Source organism: Pelecanus crispus, chromosome 6 (assembly GCF_030463565.1).
Source record: "Pelecanus crispus isolate bPelCri1 chromosome 6, bPelCri1.pri, whole genome shotgun sequence".
Classification (NCBI taxonomy): Eukaryota; Metazoa; Chordata; class Aves; order Pelecaniformes; family Pelecanidae; genus Pelecanus; species Pelecanus crispus.
Genome location: NC_134648.1, coordinates 878,169 through 897,520, shown reverse-complemented (window position 1 = coordinate 897,520; position 19,352 = coordinate 878,169). Strand labels below are relative to the sequence as shown.

The following is a 19,352-nucleotide window of genomic DNA, read 5'->3' as shown; positions in this document are numbered from 1 at the left end:
TATATTACGTAGGTTGAGCTGTTGGAACTGGTCTAACCCCGATTGAGTTTATCGTGTAGAAGTGCCTACCGTTTCTCAACTGTCCATCCTGTAGGCAGGTGCAAATTTTTGTATCTCTGTAAAATATGTTGAATTTAAAAATGTTTTCTTGTGTTTAAGTGTTTACATATTTTTGTCTTTTTACAAATTTTCCTTCTATTTGGAAGGTGGAAGTTCATTAAACATTTTAATTATTGCTCTTCCTTCTTCAGGTTGGGATTATTGACTGCTCTATTTAAACTTGTGACTGAAAATTTGCCTACTACTATTGAAATAACTTTGTTAGTAATTTGGGAGGACTTTTCATAATATGAACTTCCCACACCCCCCCTTGTGTTTCCTAGTGTTAGCTTTCTATGGCCTGGCTTTCTCAGAATAATTTTTTTTTTTTTTAAACTAGGAAAATAGTACCTCAGTTGCAAATGACTTGGGTATTATATATTATATTATACTCTGGAATTACTTTTACATTACCTCAGGTCGCTGTATCAGCATTATTAACCAGTAGAGGGTGCTGCAGCAGTACTTCAGGAGCATTATTCAGTTTGGGCTTTTTTATTTGTCTGCTTTCATTTTCCTTCAGCCTATTTACAAGCTAAAGAATCCGATGACTATGAAGACTGAAGTGAGTTTTGGTAGAGTTTATTATATTTCTGTTGCTCTGGATATTGAATCAAAGTAGCAGAAGAAACAAAGCAAAACAAAGCCATGCATTTGCAGTAGAAAAGGGGGATTAGGCAGAAATTAAGCAGTTGCAGGTTTGTATTTAGTTTATATTTGTACTTGACACTCTTATTTAAACTCCTCCCAGGGCATTAGGACTTAAAGATCATAACATCTGTCATCTATAGGACTTGATGTATTACTGTTAAAATCTTCATAGTGATAATATATTTACAAAAACTGTATTATTTTGCAAGCCAAATTTTGTTGAGAATGCCATTACTAAAGCTTTTCATACACAGTGCTTCTTGTAACCGTTGCTCAATCATAAAGCTGGGTATATAATATTAGAGAACTCTTTATTTCCTTCAACGATCCACTGCGATTCATGGAGAAAAGCTCAGATTAGATCTCCAGTTACAGCTATACCACTTTTAAGGATGGGGGAAAAGGTAAGGGAGAAGAAATTAATTATGTTTCAAGAATTAATTTACTTTTCTAGCCAAAAAAAAAAGTCTATAGATGATGATTCTTACTTCATATTTGGTAATATAATACTAGCTGTGAAAGAATGAGCAGTATTGTGTTCTCACGCTAATACAACTGGAATGTTGTTTTGACTATGGCTTGCTTTAATGATTAATTTACAGATATCAGTAATAGTGCACATTGTTCTATTGCATTTAATTGAAAGCACTTGTTCTTGTAAATTTGGAGACCATCCACGAGCGCTTATGCCCTGGCATAAGTATGAATCCCAAGGGAATGTCAACCGCATCCAAGTTCTAGTATGTTATGGGAAAAGGATCTTTTATGGTCCTTCGACATTACTGACCTAAGACTGATCTCTTTCTGTGTATATAAATGCAAAAGCTGCAAAAGCCTCTTGTGGTCTCTGTTTTGTCTTCTTAAATGCATATTAAATTCTTTAGCTCATTGGGAAAAGGTTAAATAATGAGCGTGCAAATTATTGTGCATTATTAGTAATATTCTGCTTTCATATTCCCAACCTTAGTTTTCATGGGAAACATCCCAAAATCTGTACAGAGGACAGAATCCATTGAAATATACGGCAATGCTTTGAGGAACATCCAGAAGTAAAATGAGTGAGTGATCAGTTTTGCAATTTAGAGTGAGATGAAAGGACAGTCTAGCGCTAAAGCGTTTGGCTAGCTCAGGAGCTGAAGTGAAATTCTGGTACCGCATCAACTTACTTGCTGTACCTCCTCTGTCTCCAAGTCCAAAGCATCTGCCATTTGCAAACCAGGCTCTTTAAAGGGCATCGTTGCTTCACATTGGTGAAATACCTTTATGTTTCTAAACCCAAACTCTGCAAAATACCTAGTAATTTCTCCTTTGCAGCTCTAACGCTACTTCAGTTGCAGCAATGGAAGCTAACACCAACGTTTGATATCCCAGTGCTTCCAAGAACTATGGGGAAAAAAAGACTTCCGAGTGGAAAATAATTTCTAAATAGGATATTTGTACAAGATAAGCCGCTCTGAAGATATAGCAGGTAAACTCAAATTAACTGTTAGATATGGAAGATTTAGTTACATTTAACAGCTCAGGCTTGCACACCAGCTCATCTGCTTCCACTCTAGTGGCTTTTACTTGTGAAGTTTTAAAATACAGGATGATTGGATTTAAGTTAGTAGAGGGACCATAAAAAGCATTTCCTTGGGTATGAATTCTGAAGTGCTCGGTGTATTGCAGTTTATACCATGCACTTGGACACCTAAATAGAGTTCTGTAGAGACCGATAAAATCTCCTTTTGATGTTCTTTTACTGAGAGTGGGCTCTGCTGTGCTGTGAAGTCACTTGAAGTTCTCTTCAGGTTGATATGGGATCTTAGAATTAAGAGCCATCTTCTGCCATCAGTTGTAAACTGCTCTTAACATTCCTTGGCCTTATCATGCAAATGGTTACAGGATTTTGATTATGAATGCCAACGACATGCTGTTGTGTCAGCTTCTGCTGGGTTAGCAAAGCTCAGGAATGGGCATCAGTATGCAATATTCCAGTGGCATGCTGACATCCTGAGCTGGGCTTGCTTGTTTTATAGGAAAATTAGGATTATTTTCTGAATGCTTCCTCTTCCTAAGTATTTTTCCTCATTCCCTGCTGTATGGCCCGTGACTGCAACTAATGTCCATTTTTCTCTGAACTTGAAACCCCGTTTTGGGAAAAGAGATCTCTGTAGAGAGGCTGGTGCCTTCCGCATCGCTTGTTCTGAAAACTCCCGGTGTGGCTTTGTGGTGGTAAAATGCGCTGTGCAAAGAGTGCTTACGTTCACAACTCTAGAATCCAAATACCTCTGTATTTTGAGTGCTTATTGCCATGTCTTGTCATGTTACAGGTCCTATGGCTTAAGGCCAGGCAGCCGCGTTTCCTTTGCGTGTTCCCAGTGACGGGTAGGCTGGTTTGTGCCTGCGTGCAGGTACGGGAGTCGGAGCACAGCTGTCAGCTGCAGGCCTCTGTGGCTGGGCTCGCTCATTGCTGCACGCTTCCTTCAGCTCTGTCCTAAGCCTGATTACCCCTCTCCGCTCCAGGAGGGCTCATGGAGCTTGGCAACAGACTCTGGCAGAATTGCTTTGCAGCCTCACGCAGCCTGCAAGTACCAAATCTCTTGCTTCCGGCCCAGACGATCTTGTAAACACGGATCCACGGAAGACCGGGAGATGGAACTGCAGAATTTCCTGCTCAGAGGCTGCGATGATCTCATGCGATTTGGAAACGCTCGGCTATCGCAGGCTGATACCATCTACTTTCAGCTGAAAAGCTCTGGATTTATCAGCCGCTCTGTTACAGTACTAAGGGAGCAAGTAGAATCCTAGAATCGTTTAGCTTGGAAAAGCCCTTTAAGATCATCCCGTCCAACCATTAACCTACACTACCACGTCCACCACTAAACCAGTTAAGGCTAGAGCAGTAATTTCATGTTTCCTGGCTTGGTAGAAACAACCTTTACCAGCAGAAACAAACACCTTTTGCTTACCTACCCACTTACTACTCCAACTTCCACCCAGCTTCATCTCTTTACAGGTGAGCAGGATCCTGGCCCTGTGTACAGTCATCAATAATCTTCAAAGATATAATAAAAGTCCTGAGCCAGGGTATGTGCCTGATGTGCATTGCCATACGCCCTCAGGGATGAAAGGTTGTTAATTTTCTTAGTCGTCAGGATGCTGTGCATGTGAGGTATGATGGTATGTGCAAAGTGAACCTCTGCTCTGTATCCTTCCTCCCTCCTCCTCTGCTCTTAGATTCCCAGTTGAGCTTATTAACACGCCTTCTTCAAACTAGCTGTGCAAATATGCCCGTGGATTTAATGCTAGGCTGATACCACTTTAAAAATCTCACGTCCTTTATCTTTGCGTGACACTCCTGATAGCTGGCCAGCGCTAAAATGGGTTAAAATAAACATTTTAATGAAAAGCATAAAACCTCTGCAGATATTTCTAACACGCCTGGCCTGCAGCTATTTTGATTACGATGCTTTGGCTAGCGTCGGAATAGTTCCGTGTCAGTGTCCGTGTCCGTGATGCTGCGGTTCTGCTACGTTTTCTCCTAATGCTTGGTGCTAATAAACAAAGTTGGGGGCAGGAGGAATTCCTTTGTCAATCCTGCTCAGCTGAAGAAATGAAAAGTGCGGGTGAAATGCAGATTTTCCTATTTAGTGTTGTCCTGAAATGCAGATTTTCCTGTTTAGCATTACCCTTGCATCCATCTCGCCTAGTGTTCCGCTTCCAAGCGTGACCAGGGTGGAAAAGCTGGAAAAAACTTTTCCTGCAGGCAGAGGTGGCCCTGGGATCCCCCGCTCCCAGCGTCCGCTCCTCTGCTAACTGGCAGGGAGCTCGCTACGCCTGTAAAACGCTTTCGCTGTTTTAACAGACGCCTTTATATACGGGAAGAGCTTTCACTGCTCAAGCCGGATTCTTCTGTAGCTAATTTATTTTTGTGGAAATGCAGGGGAAATAATGCAGACCCTGCTTTTTACCAATGCAAAGAGGGGGAGAGGGCAAAGCCGCCTCCTCCCAGCGCGCTCGGGGCCTGGCTGGTCTTGCCTTCGTCGCACCGGGCTCTTCCCCGGCCGCTGCCCCCCGTCTCGTTATCCTTCTGGGGAAGAGGAGGCTGAGGGGGGACCTGATCGCTCCCTACAGCTACCTGACAGGAGGGGGTAGTGAGGTGGGTGTTGGGCTCTGCTCCCAAGGAACAAGCGATAGGACGAGAGGAGATGGGCTCAAGCTGCGCCAGGGGAGGTTTAGGTTGGAAATTAGGAAAAATTTCTTCATGGAAAGGGTGGCCAAGCATTGGAAGAGGCTGCCCAGAGAGGTGGTGGAGTCCCCGTCCCTGGAGGGGTTCAAAAAACGGGCAGAGGTGGCACTTGGGGCCATGGTTTAGTGGGCATGGGGGTGTTGGGTTGGTGGTTGACTGATGATCTTGGAGATCCTTTCCGACCTTAATGATTCCTGGTTTTACTTTCATTATAAATGATCCAGCCACCAAGGCAGGAGGCGTGGGGTTGCTCTCTGCCCTCAGTTGGTTTAGTGTGGACTTGGTAATGTTAGGTCAATGGTTGGACTGGGTGATCTCAGAGCTCTCTTCCAACCCAACGATTCTAGGAGTCATCTTTAAAAGCTAATGGGAAACTTCCCTTGTACGCGCTGAGAACCGGCCGCTCCCATCCTTGCCCAGCAAGGCTTCGAGGCAGAGCTTTCCTCAAATTTGTTAAATTGAGACTCAAATTCATTAAATTGAGACTCAGATTCATTAAATCGAGACTTAGTTTGGGGCCCCTGCCCAAATTAATTTGGGGTCCCTGGCCCCAGCTGCTGCCGCACGCCTCTCCAGCTCTGGGCTGTCCCGTGCTGGCGTAAGCGGGGTTCATTGCTCGGAGATGTGCGCTGGCCTTCCGAGCGGCTCGGGGGGGTGAGCAGAGCCACAGGGTTACGCTTAATCTTCAAAAATTATCTCGGGAAAAAAGGGGGGGGAAGGGAAAAAAGACCAAAAAAATGAAAGAAACACGACCGAAAAAAAAAAGGAAAAGAAAGGCGAAAGACGGCGCTGCCCGAGGCGGGGCTGCACGCTGGACCCTGCCGAGCACCCTCGCCCCCGGGGCCCCTCGCCCCCGCGCACGGGGACGCGAGGGGCGCGGCGCCTTTAAGGAGCCGGGCGGGGGCGGGGCCCTGCCGCGCGCGCGCGCCGTCACGTGACGCAGCGGCGGGCTCCTCCGAACCGGCGGCGGCGGCGGCGCCTGGGAGCGCAACGGGCGGGAGAGCGGCGGGCCCGGGCCCGGCCGCCGCGGGTGAGCGAGCGGGGCCCCCCCGGCCCCGGCCCCTGCCCCGGCCCCTGCCCCGGCCCCGGCCCCGGCCCCGGCCCCTGCCCCGGCCCCCGCCCGGCCCCCGCCCCTGCGGGCAGCGCCCGTGGCCGGCGCGGCCTGGCGAGCTCCGAGGGAGGCCTGCGGCGGCCTGAGGGGTGGGCCGGGGCGGGGCGGGGGTAGATTTGTGAGGAGAAAAATTAAAAATACTGCTACTAATAACGTTAGAGAAGGTGAGAGTGCCCCGCGTAGCACAAACGGGGGGGCTGTAGGCCGCGGGGCGTCGAGGGGTCTGTGGAAGGGGCCAGGGCCCCGCTGCCCGCCCGGGGGCGGGGGGGCACAGGGGCTGAGGGCTCGCTGCGGTACCGGGGCGGCCGGCGCCCTGCCGGGCTGCGGCTTGGCCTGGCTCCGGGCCGGCGGATGCGTCCCGGAGGGGCAGGGGGGAGTCACCTGGGGGGTGGTGTGCCCAGGGTGGAAACTCCCTTCTTCCCTTCCGATATGGTAATTAAGTACGGTAGGATACTAGGATAATTAACTTAGGGGATTGAATCATAGGAATCATTGGATAGTAGGAAAAATCTCTTCACCAAAAGGGTTGTCAAGCACTGGACCAGGCCGCCCAGGGAAGCGGCCGAGGCCCCCTCCCTGCAGGTATTCCAAAGCCGTGCGGATGTGGCGCTTGGGGACACGGCTGCGTGGTGGGCTTGGCACTGCTGGGTGAACGGTTGCACTGGATGATCCTAAAGGGCTTTTCCAACCTCAACGATTCGATGATTCTACAGTTACCCTCCCCGCCGCGCTCCCCGGCTCGGCGTTCAGCAAGGCGGTGCGGCTGCGGTGCGGTGTCAGCGGGGTCTGGAGGGAGAATCTGAAGCCCCCGGCAGACTCTCCCGAGGTGCTGGCATTTGTGGTTGTCATGAGGGCAGGCCCTGAGGAACGGCCAGGCTAGAACGTCAGGCGCCAGTTCCAAGTAACACGTCTAGCGTGACCGCGTAACTTCTTGCTAAAATGAGACAGCAAATTAATTTTGCTATATTATACTCCTAAATACTGTGGAGCGCTCTATCAGGCCTCCTGTTGTTCCTTACCAGGTAACACGAGTTGTTTGAGTTTGTTTGTTTTTAATGCTTTATACTACATCAGAAAGCACGCAAAAGAGATTTCTCGCAGCACTCGCGTACCACGAGCTAAGAGATATGGCAGGGGAGGAAACCATCGCGTGCTACGTTGGATCATCCGTTATATCTTCTGAAACACTTTGCACGCGTATCTTGTTGGAACGGTGTATGTTGCGTCACAGAGTTATTTGGTTTTCTTCTAGGGGGGCTGTGCTGAAGACTTGGTGCAATGGCTGTGCAGATGCAGTTAGACGCAAACGCAGATACGTCAGCGGAGGAAGAGAGCTTTGGGCCACAGCTCATATCTAGGTTAGAGGTAGGTAAGGACTTGGCTCTAGAGTAAGCCTTCAAGAAATCTGCTAGTGTTTTTCCTTAAACACAAGTTGTAGCTGAAAATTGTGTTGCTAAATCCTTGTGTTCTATCAAAGAAACCCAAACCGAACCAAAAAACCCAGCGTGTTAACAGTTATGTTTTATATTATGTTGCCTTGCTGTGTACCCTTTCCTTACATGCACTGGTCACCTCCAGCATCTATTAAACCAGAGAATGATATCTTCTGCCTGTTCTGTGCCATCTCTATGGTTAATAGCTTATGCAAACATTCCACCGGTAAAAGGATATTATTTTTTATGGTTCTTTGTGTATAAGTGAATAGGGAGGTAACACTCAATATGCTGACTTGTAATAACAGAGTTTGATCCAAATCTGATGAAGCCAATTGAAAGTATTCAGTGGAAGTTAGATTAAGGTATTTGTGTCTTAGTGTGTCCTTTTTTCTCCCCTCCCTTTCAGCAATGTGGTATAAATGCAAACGATGTGAAGAAATTAGAAGAAGCTGGATTTCACACAGTTGAGGCTGTTGCTTATGCACCAAAGAAGGAGCTACTAAATATTAAAGGCATCAGCGAAGCCAAAGCTGACAAAATCTTGGTAAGGGTGTTATGGAAAAGCTTTAACCCAAGATATTCAAGAAGCTTTATTTCTACTGGCTTAAAGTGTTCCGGTGATTTTGGAAGGTCTCCACTAACAATAAGATCTTCAAGAAGTTTTGTTTCTACTGGCTTAAAGTGTTCTGGTGATTTTGGAAGGTCTCCATTAACGATGTACTGAGGAGGGCAGTGAGGGGGATTAGAGGTACGACATGACTTCTGGTGAGAAGAGACAAAAAGCACTAGGACCGGCTTCAAGAAGTGAAGAGGGAGGGACTATTAGAAAGGTCCATAAAAATTCTGGAAGGTATGGAGAATATGCCCAAGATTACTGTTACTTCTAGCTCAGTATTTCTCAGGATAAGAAGGCTTATGATAAGCCTAAAGCAAAGAAAGTCCTTTTTCCTACAGGGTGTAATTAAGTTATGGAACTCCTTGTCCCAAGAGACAGTGGCCGCCTGTAGCATAAATTGGTTTAAAAAGGGGCTAAGTGCAACGTTTGTGGGGTAACGTTCGGATCAAGAAGCTCGCTGAGTGAACCAGAGGAGCTGCCAGACAGCGGGTCAGCCCCTTGTTCCCTGATGTGTTACGCTCTTTCCCTCAGCATCCGCTCTGGGCACTTGGCAGGGCAGGGGAAGCTGCGTTAGGAACGGCTGGACTGACCCGGCGCAGCTGTTCTGCTGCTGGGCTTTTCTTAAGCATGTTAATTGTGTCCCTCGGATAGGTATTCACCGCGAGACCTGGTGTTTACTTCTGGGGACTGAGAGCGAAGCCTGAGTTGTAATCTCACGCCACCTTCTAGTTCAGAATGTGGAGTTTCTGCCAAACTAGTTCTCACTTATGGAAAACTGACCTAGCACAATGTTTAACTCCAATACTTTTCTTACGTTGTCTTCCCAATAGTGAATAAATATGCGGCATTCCTAATAGGCCGTATGCCTACCCGAAGTATTTCAAGTTTCACAGGGACAGAACTGAACAGGGTGGAGGACGAGGGGGGGAAGATTTCCATAAAATAACGTAAAATGGATGTTGAAGCTTTTTCTTTGAGCAGAATTTCAGTTCTGTTCCGAGGTACCAACTAATATGTGGCCTATAAAATAAAATGTATGCATTTAATTATATAGGTGCTTCTCCACAAACCAGAAAATTACAGTATTAATTACTAGAGGGGGTAAATGAATGGGATGAACACTCCCTGCACTGCTTAGTTTGATTTTCTTTAGGCTGAAGCAGCTAAACTGGTTCCGATGGGTTTCACCACAGCAACAGAATTCCACCAACGAAGGTCAGAGATCATCCAGATCACCACTGGGTCCAAAGAACTTGATAAACTTCTTCAAGGTAATAATTTTATTTCTCTTTATTGATTAGCCTTCATTATCTCCTTTTTTTTTTTTTTCTATGAACATGGTCCTTGGACAAAAGCACTGAAGCCACACAAGCTCCAGTTGAACAAAAAAGTTCTGCTCTCTTGTATCCCAATTGCTTTTCTTTTAAAAGCAGTAGAAGTAGATTTAAAACCTTTGAGTCATGATGCAATACCCAGAGCTGTTCACTTTGGATGTTTCTAGTTTATTCTAGTCTATGACCTATTTCAATAAAACAAAACTAGGCATCATCTTCTCCCCATTGCTACTTGCAATCAAAAAATCAAAACAAGTCATTTCAGCTTTTCAGCATCTTCAAAAATACACTTACCTAAACTTCTTATCTGCAAAATGAACAAACCTCAGTATGAAAACCAGTTTTTCCAATTAGAGTTTTGAAACTTTTAACCAAAGTAAGTGTTTAACTCAGTCTCTGTAAATGTAATCCTTTATATGTGGTCTTTGTTTGAAGTATGTGATCTTTTTAAAATTATTATTTTTCCTTCAGGAGGAATAGAAACAGGGTCCATAACAGAGTTATTTGGCGAGTTTCGTACTGGAAAAACACAGTTGTGTCATACCCTGGCAGTAACCTGTCAAGTGAGTAGTCCACTTCTTTAAAATCAAGTATTCGGACAGCACAGCTTTTGGTTATTTGCTAATTTGTGCACTTTTCTCAACCAATACAAATGTGATGCGTATCAATAGCTGCAAAGAACGGGAGTATTTGCAGCAGCCTTGGTTGTACTTGCAGCTTTCTAGGATCTTTTGTTTGTTGCTTACTCTGCCTCCTAGGATTAGTTTAGCAGCAATTAAGTTTGTGAGGGTTTTTGCCTGTGTTTGACGTGTTCTGTAGCGCTTTTCTCTTCTTCCCCCCCGCCTTGGTATTCTGACAACAAAATTTAACACGTTAGCCTTGTAGCATAATTGTAGGTCTTAAATGCAGAGAAGCATTTGATCTCTCTTCAGGTACTCTGGACTGCAGAGAACCTTTCTTATCACCAGGAGTGTTGAAAAGAGGGAGGAAACTGTGTTGGGTTCAATGAGTTTCTTTGACTAGCTGCTCTTTTTCCTAATGTATCCTAAGCTTACTTCACTTGACTTTTGTAAAAGCCTTCAGCTGGCTTTTGCTATCAAACAGTAGATCAGTTTGGAGTAACCTTTTTTCCTAATCTTAATTTAAAAAAAGAAGAGTGTTTATTACTTTCTAGAGGTTGCTATTTCATAAAACATGGGAGGCGGTGGGCTTAATTTGGTCAGTTAGTTGACACCCTCATGCACCTAAACTTACCAGCTCAAAGTTAAGCACCTGTCCTCTTACGTAGGTATTGGAGATTTGAAAATGCTTTTTCTTCTCACTTTTCCCAGAGAAATGTGACTTCAGTCACAATAGCTTGGTATGTCATTTATTGTATGATAGCAGTTGAGGGCATAAGGCAGCAACTGGATTATTTGTTGGTACTTTGTCATGTTCATTCATTTGCTTTTCCTTTAGCTTCCCATTGACCGAGGTGGTGGTGAAGGAAAAGCTATGTATATTGACACAGAAGGGACCTTCCGTCCAGAACGTCTGCTTGCTGTGGCTGAAAGGTCTGTACTCGGGGCTAGAAGTAAACTGGTATTAGTTGAAGAAGGGAATACACTTCCTCACGGGACAACTTAGTTAGTGAGGATCACTGTGTAAATCAGCCTGACTCCTTAAATTCATGGGGCTGTTGCAGTAAGAACTGTCCCCAAAAAAACCAGCCAAACAAAAAACCTTTCTGTATTCTAGTTGTCTGCCTGCTTACCTGCGTGTTAGACAGCTTCATTAGCTGTTCTTTATAAACAAAGCTTCTAATTCTAGATATGACAGCAGCTCAATGCACTGGAATATGATGTCTTCACTTCTTACTAGTGTCTCTTTCAAATTCAGTTGTACTGTTGGCGAAATACATTCAAAGATTTTCCTTAAATTCTACCAATAGCATGACCTTGAAACACAGATCCTTTTGTAAAAAGGTTATCGCAACAGCAGCTGGAAAATTTTTGTTAGGAAATGTGAGAGCATCCAGTGACCAGTTGAAAAGCTGTTTTTTCATCTCCTGCCTCTATCTCAGAATGTTCTGATATGTTTTTTATACGAGTTGGAAAGTAAAACTTAATTACCCGAATAAAAACTCTGCTGTCTACACAGAGGTTCTGGTTAGACTTAAAAGCCTGGAGTACTAGTTCCCCACATTAGAAAAAGGAGCTACTTCTGGTCTTGCGATTCGTTAGACTTTCTCAAAATTAAAACTGCTTCTGTGGGGCTTAATTAAAACAACGATCACAGAAAATTAAATATCAAGGTGTATATGCAACTTCTGTGAACTTGGGCTGAAGTATTTATTTATCTTGCAGTGTTATTGATTGCTGAAATTGTGTCAGCTTGAACAGAAAAGTAGCCCAACACTTTGGGATGTGCAGCATGTTGTACCTGACTGAAGTAGGAGAGGAATTCTAAGGGTGCAGGATGTAATTATTCAGACTGGAATTTGCACCTAAGCTTCAGATTAATAATTTCAATTATATGGTAGTTTTAAAAAATATTTCCACCTAGATGCTGATTAGAATGTTCATGTCAGTAAGCTGTGCGCTTTCTTCTGGAAGTAATAAGACGACAAACATTGATTGTTTCTAAGCTGCAAGCCAAAATCATGCAGCGAGGCTGGGCTGATTCGAATACAGAGGCTCAGATGTTCTGCAAAGATATAATCAATTGGCCTGTTTTCTACTACACTTTTGCTAGTCTGATTTAGGTTCATAGTTTTTCAGGTTGTGTATGTGACGTTTTTTAAAAAGTATTTTAAAAACTTTTGTGCAAAAAAGCACCCGTCCTCCTTTTTACCGTGCATTTACAGAAGGAAGACTTATTTGTCAAGTAACTGTGCTTCCTTCAAGCAGCCTTCAAGGATACTTCAAAGCCAGGCCTATCATTATAGATGTTTTCTCTAAAGTTGCTTTGTTTTTACCCCTCATTATTCCTCAGCATATATTTTTTTTCATGAAGTTATTTTTTTGCCAAGCCGCCATGCCTTCCTTATGCTGTAGGCTGATCTCACAGTATGTCGGCTTTGTAATATCACGCTGCATAGCTAACAGTCTGTATGGGGCAGAAACTTAAGTTTTAATTCGATTTAATGAGGCTCGATTCTGCGCCACTGCAGGCGGTCCTGCTGTTCCTTTTGCCCCGTGGTGTTGGCATTAGTGCCTGTTGGGCTGTAGGCTGAAGCAGAGCAGTTGCTGGTGTGGTTCGCTGCAGGGCAGCATAAATTGCTGGTGCTGGAGCCACGGAGGGGACAAGAATGAGCAGCTGGAAGCAGAGGAATGAAAGGGTAGGACTGCTGCTTTTTAGTGGCGCCACAGGGTTATGAGGTAAGGCCAGTATTTATGGGCCTTTCCATGACTATAGGTAGAAAAATCAAATATAAAATATCAAATAATACCAAACCAGTATGACGTGCTAGCCCATAAGAGATGCTTCCTTTTCTTTGTAGAGGGAGATGATCTAATTGACATACCATCCTAAATGAATGAAGTCAGGTCAAGTTATTGAAAAATAGTAAGCTGAAGATTTGGGTCAGTACTGGATTTGGATGGTTTGTTACTGAAAGGCAAAAAAAAAAATCTTTGGAAGACATTTTGCACAGGTCCTAGAGGTTAATTTGACAGATGTTCACTTTGGAAACATCTGGTATTACTGTTCCTCTCCCCGCTCTCTCTGCTGCTTCTCTCTTCCCACAGCTATTGTGTAATTGTCCCTCTGCAGGAAGTAATTTCCCTCACTTTTTTGCTACTGGACGGGAATGTGCGCCTGCTAATCGTCTGGGGACAGCACCAACTAAATCCTGTTTGCTCTCTTTGAAGACTGTTTGGTCTAATCCTGCTGGCTTTCCTGCAGCAAGTAGAGGAGTACTCCCATATTCCCTGTTGCCAGTGGCTATTTGGCAACAAACACCTCTTGGGCCCCGATGAGAAAGTGCAATGACGTTGGCAGCAGTCATAGATTCCCTCCATAAGAGGGTATCTGTGCATGGCTGTATGCAGAGAGTATTTCTTCCAGTCAGTTCCATCCCTCCGTCTTTTTCTTCAGCTCAGCTCGGATGGAGGCTAACGGTCTTTCAACTCATTTCTTTCTGTAGTCTACTGTGTTTGACTAGCACCCTTGACTTTAATCTCAAATATGTAATATTTCAGTGTGATCTTGCTTCATCATGCTAGTCAGGGTTGGCCATTACTCACCTTCAAACATAAGGTGCCAGTAGCCTAGTAAGGTTGGGTTATTTGATTTATTAATAGCTATCATGTGCAGGTAACAAAATTAATTGGTAACTATTATTCTAAAAGTGTACTGTTCAAAGCTATGTTTAGCCTAGAAGTCTGATTTCTGTAGGAATTAGGGAGGGAGACGTTAGGTGTCCAGCTGTGAAAAGCAGACTATTGAAATCATAAAGATACTTACCTTATTTCATGTTCTTAATTTGATGTATTTCGGTATGACTTGGATCTTTCATACCAGTCATTGATGAAAGTCAAATTCAGCTGTGCTGGTGTCATTAGAGTGTAAAACTGTATTGTTAGAAGTTGTGGTCCTTCTGTGGAGAACCCACTTTGACCTGGCTCTTCAGGTAGAATCTAAAAAAAAACAATTCTCTGACAACAGAGCAGTTTTGCACTCTTCTCCCAGGACGTCTTATCAACTGAACGTGCACTGATGTCCATTGATGTGCGCTTCTGCATTCAGTGTACCATTGATATATGCACTCCATTTAACTTGCTTTACGTAGACATTTTAAGTATGCCTGCACCCTCATGCATGCAGAATGGGGAACAAAGGGGAAGAGTCAGACATCTGTGTGCAGGTTCAGGGCTAAAAGCTCATTGTGATCACAGAGAAGCAGTGACCATGAGATGGTGGAGTTCAGGATCCTGAGATAGGTGCAAGGCGTTAAGCAGGATCGCAGTACTAGACTTCAGCAGGCTGGACTTTGGCCTCTTCAGGGATCTGCTTGGAAGAATCCCGTGGGACACAGCATTTGAGTGAAGAGGGATGGAGGAGAGCTGGCTGATTGTCAAGGATCATCTCCTTCAAGTTCAAGAACAGTCCATCCTGTTGAAGAGGAAATCGAGCCAAGGCGGTCGGAGCCCTGTATGGATGAACAAGGAGCTCCTGTTAAACATAACAAGGAGGCATACAAGAGGGGGAAGCAGGGACAGGTGACCTGGGAGGAACAGGTGGCCAAGAAGGCCAACAGTATCCTGGCTTGTGTCAGGAATAGTGTGGCCAGCAGGAGCAGGGAGGTGATTGTGCCCCTGTGCTCGGCGCTGGTGAGGCCGCACCTGGAATGCTGTGTCCAGTTTTGGGCCCCTCAGCACAAGAAGGACATTGGGGTGCTGGAGCGTGTCCAGAGAAGGGCAACGGAGCTGGGGCAGGGTCTGGAGCACAGGGCTGGTGGGGAGCGGCTGAGGGAGCTGGGGGTGTTCAGCCTGGAGAAGAGGAGGCTGAGGGGAGACCTGATCGCTCTGCAGCTCCTGGCAGGAGGGGGCAGGGAGGGGGGGTCGGGCTCTTCTGCCAAGTACTTAGCGATAGGACGAGAGGAAATGGGCTCAAGTTGCATTGGGGGAGGTTTAGATTGGATATTAGGAAAAATTTCTTCACGGAAAGGGTGGTCAAGCATTGCAACAGGCTGCCCAGAGAGGTGGGGGAGTCCCCATCCCTGGAGGGGTTCAAAAAACAGGCAGAGGTGGCACTTGGGGACATGGTTTAGTGGGCATGGGGGTGTTGGGTTGATGGTTGGACTGATGATCTTAGAGGGCCTTTCCAACCTTAATGATTCCTGGTTCTACGTTCATTAAAAAGTACTTCAGCCACCAAGCCAGGAAACATTAATTATTCCTCTCCCCTTAACTGGTTTAGTGGTGGACTTGGCACTGTCAGGTTAATGGTTGGACTGGATGATCTTAAAGGTCTTTTCCAACCTGAACGATTCTAGGATTCTGTAATACAGCGGCACCGTCCGAGCATGCAGAAATGGGGTTAGGAAGGCCAAAGTCTGTCTGGAGTTGAATGTGGTGAGATATGTAGAAGGTAGCAAGAAAAAGTTCTCGTGTTCAGTGTGGCCAAGCATTAGAACAGGTTGCCCAGAGAGCTTGTCAAGACTGCATCCTTGAAGATGTTCAAAACCCGGCTGAGCAAAACAGTCCTGAGCAACCTGCTGCACCTGATTCTGCTTTGAGTGGGAGGGGAATTGGACTCGTTGATCCGCAGAAATCCCTTCCAATTTCAAAGAGTCTGTAATCCTGTGAAATAGTGTGAAATGAAAAATGAGAACAAATTGCCTATGTTCTCTCTCATTGGAAAAAATATTACTACATTTCAGATCCAAGGGGGGGAATCAGCTGGTTCTCCAAATTCTAAGGGATTTCTCAAAGTGCCATATAAATAATTTAAATGCAAGATGTTGAATGTAACTATCTTCTGGGTTTTTTTGTTTTGGTAGTAAAACACTGACAGAGGTGTTGCAGGTGGAAGGCTGTTATCACTGGGTTTTATTAGCAATATGCTGCTTTCAGAATATTCTGTTCCAGAATGGCAGCTCTCCTTGCCTGTGGTTTTATTTTGAGGAAAATGTCTGGTGTTCTACTGTACCATTGTTCCTAGGCAGGAAAATACTCTTTAAAAATGGTTTCAAATCATTCTGTTCTCTTTTCATCTGCAAGTTGTGTTGCATTTTTTGCTCTCTGTTTTTATCTCTAAGACTCTCCCAGGAATGTGAATTTTTATTCTGGTCTTTAGGTAAACCTGCTAGATAACTCCTATTGATGAAGTTGTCACTTAAAGACTTTTTTTTCCCCACTGATTTCTCCAGGTATGGCTTGTCTGGCAGTGATGTCCTAGATAATGTGGCGTATGCTCGAGGTTTTAACACAGATCATCAGACCCAGCTCCTGTATCAGGCATCTGCTATGATGGCTGAATCACGGTAAGAAGACTGATTTAGATGCAGTGATTTTTTGTGCGGATACATATTCATGTTATAAAGCTACCTGTAGATGATGAACAAGCGTGAGAGAAGTATAGATTACACAATTGTCAAATGTCAACGTAATTGTTTACTTTGGAAGTTAACTTTTTTGAAATGTACTCGCTTTCTTCAGTGCTTAGCTCCATTAGGTCAGGTTTTGTTATTCTTGTCGTGGTTCAGCCCCAGCCAGCAACTCGGCACCACGCAGCCGCTCGCTCGCTCCCCCTGCCCCGGTGGGATGGGGAGAGAATCGGAGGAGTGACAGTGAGAAACACTCCTGGGGTGAGATAAGAACAGTTTAATCATTGAAATAAAGTAAAATAGTAATGATAATAGTAACAGTATAATAATGATAATAATAATAATAATGATATCCAAAGCAAGTGCTGCCCAATGCAATTGCTCCCCACCCGCCGACCGATGCCCAGCCAGTTCCCAGCAGCGATGGCTGCTCCCCGGCCAACCCCCCCAGTTTCCATACTGCCCATGACGCCGTATGGTATGGAACGGCCCTTGGGGCAGTTGGGGTCAGCTCTCCTGGCTGTGCCCCCTCCCAGCTCCTTGTGCCCCTGGCAGAGCAGGGGAAGCTGCAAAGTCCTTGCCTGGCATAAGCAGCGCTGAGCAACAACTAAACCATCAGCGTGTTATCAACGTTATTCTCCTACTAAATCCAAACCACAGCACTGTGCCTGCTACTAGGAAGAAAATTAACTCCATCCCAGCCCAAACCAGGCCAATTCTCAAACTGGATTATGCTTCGGCATATCCAGATAATAAGCCTGGTGTATCAGCAGCCAGTTGTGAGTTAGTGCCTCTTGCTGTTGAAGTGTTGGACGACAGCGACTGACTTGAACGGTGACGACTGATGTTACTTTACAAAGAACAAGTGCCAGGCTGAGAAACAATTATAAAGGTCAGTTTATAATTGCTTTCAGAAATAAAGAGTGTTGATTTAGAGCATGCCACGCACCGAGAAAACCTGTGCAGACAGCTCTAGTTTGAAACTAGGATTTATGGACAGCTTTAGAGTGGTATGAGGTGTATAGGAACCTGTCTACAGAATATCTGTGGTGTCAAAACATTAAATTCTGCGCTAGTTTATATAAGAGTACAATAAATCCAAGTTTCGAATCATGCAGCGACTTTCTTTGGGTTCACTGGGTTTTATTGTATAGTTAGCAATCTGAATGTTACAATCAAGTCAGTGTTGTTAAAAATGGTAATTCTGCTAACTGACAGGTCGAGGGGAGCTTACATCCGCATGCCGCCTTACAATTTGCCAGGCACTGTCACACTCCAGTGGAGGCATTATTCATGCTGGAAATGTTTGTGAGAACGTTGTGCTTTATCGTTTCCAGATACGCGCTGCTGATAGTGGACAGTGCCACAGCCCTTTATCGGACAGATTACTCGGGCAGAGGTGAGCTGTCAGCTAGGCAGATGCATCTGGCCAGATTTCTGCGTATGCTTCTTCGACTTGCAGATGAGGTAAATGAACTTTCTTGTTTTGTCTAAAGGACTGGTGATCAGTTTTCTTCCTCTTGTAAAGCTTAGCGATTTTGTACAAATGGCTTTCTGCCTGCTCGGTTGTCTGCTTCCATTTTGTTTTGAGAGGCATGATAGAGTGGTTATGGACAGCAGAAGTGCATGTGTTATGTTTTTGTTTTGGTTTTTTTTCCTCCCGTTGTTGAGATTGTGGAAAATAAATGTGTTTTGATTTGTTGCTTTTCTCCTTACAGTTTGGTGTGGCAGTTGTGATCACTAACCAGGTGGTAGCACAAGTAGATGGAGCAGCCATGTTTGCTGCAGATCCCAAAAAACCTATTGGAGGAAATATCATAGCACATGCTTCCACCACGAGGTGAGAGAATAGATTATCATCCCATTAGCCTTGTTTTGGAAGATTTTGTGAAACTAGCTAAGTACCTTTAAATTCTGGGTTTCTACGTAGTCTGTCAGTGGCAAGTCCAGCCTGCTTCTCAGCAAACGAACGCTGCTCTGAGCACTCATTAATCTGCAGTAGAACCAACACAACATTTTCCGAAGTTCTTACAGCTCCGCAGTCTGCTGTATTCATGTACTAACGTAATGTTTTAACGGTAATGATTTACTGAAAGTAGCTATGCACCCTTACCTGTTCTGTTTCCTTCTCCCTATAGACTGTATCTGCGAAAAGGCCGAGGTGAAACCAGAATATGTAAAATTTATGACTCTCCTTGCCTTCCTGAGGCTGAAGCAATGTTTGCTATTAACGCTGATGGAGTGGGAGATGCTAAAGACTGAAGACTCCATTTCATCTCCCGTGTAACCCAAGACTCGGTGTCTGTAAACGGCTCCTTTCTTTGTGGCACCTTACAGATGCTTTCCCAATGCAGCGCTGGGAATGCTGGCAGAGGAATCTGTTGTATTTCAGCGTAGAAGCCCATCAGGTGAATACACTTAGATACACCAAAGGGTTTTGCTTGCAAAAACCCTCTTGGGCTTTAGTCACAAGTTAGATTAACATGGTTTCTTGAGAACATTTTCAGAGGACCGTAGCCTTTGCATTTTCCTCACGGCTGCTCCAGCTGGATTCTACCGGTGGACATAGTGCAGTAAAATTTAAGAGGGCATGGCCATAGTTCATAACTTGGTGAATTTGAAGTAGCATTGATGGGTTTGTCAAATATGAAAAGTGGTGACTTAAATACTTACTGCATTGCTTTAATGATAAAGTAAAGCAGAATGGTATTCCCCAGTAAGAATTTGAGGATATTGCTGGGATTGATGATGATCACAATCCATATTCTTTATGTTAATTTTGTTTTGGATGCTGCAACATGCTGGCTTTTGGGAACTGTTAATTTACATTTCAATTACATTTTT

At 44.7% G+C, this 19,352-nt stretch overlaps 1 protein-coding gene across 2 annotated transcripts; it reads left to right on the top strand.

The window, feature by feature from the left end:
- The first annotated feature begins 7,370 nt into the window (after nt 1–7,370).
- RAD51 (RAD51 recombinase) lies at nt 7,371–19,037 on the top strand. Of its 2 annotated transcripts, XM_009484321.2 has the most exons (9): nt 7,371–7,457; nt 7,935–8,072; nt 9,298–9,415; nt 9,950–10,041; nt 10,937–11,031; nt 16,332–16,445; nt 17,846–17,975; nt 18,227–18,348; nt 18,647–19,037. In XM_009484321.2, exons 1-9 carry the CDS (start codon nt 7,371–7,373, stop codon nt 18,768–18,770), a joined length of 1,020 nt encoding a protein of 339 aa, XP_009482596.1. In that variant the 3' UTR covers nt 18,771–19,037. The 2 variants fall into 2 exon arrangements, with proteins under 2 accessions (XP_009482596.1, XP_009482597.1); XM_009484322.1 differs by lacking the exon at nt 18,227–18,348 and having other exon boundaries at nt 18,647–18,673.
- The last annotated feature ends 315 nt before the right edge of the window (nt 19,038–19,352 follow it).

Coding starts and splice junctions, on each gene's coding strand:
- RAD51 (XM_009484321.2), top strand. CDS start 7,371: ATGGCTGTGCAGATGCAGTTAGACGCAAACGCAGATACGTCAGCGGAG. Junction 9,416..9,949: donor ACTTGATAAACTTCTTCAAG/GTAATAATTTTA, acceptor TTTTTCCTTCAG/GAGGAATAGAAACAGGGTCC. Junction 11,032..16,331: donor CTGCTTGCTGTGGCTGAAAG/GTCTGTACTCGG, acceptor TGATTTCTCCAG/GTATGGCTTGTCTGGCAGTG.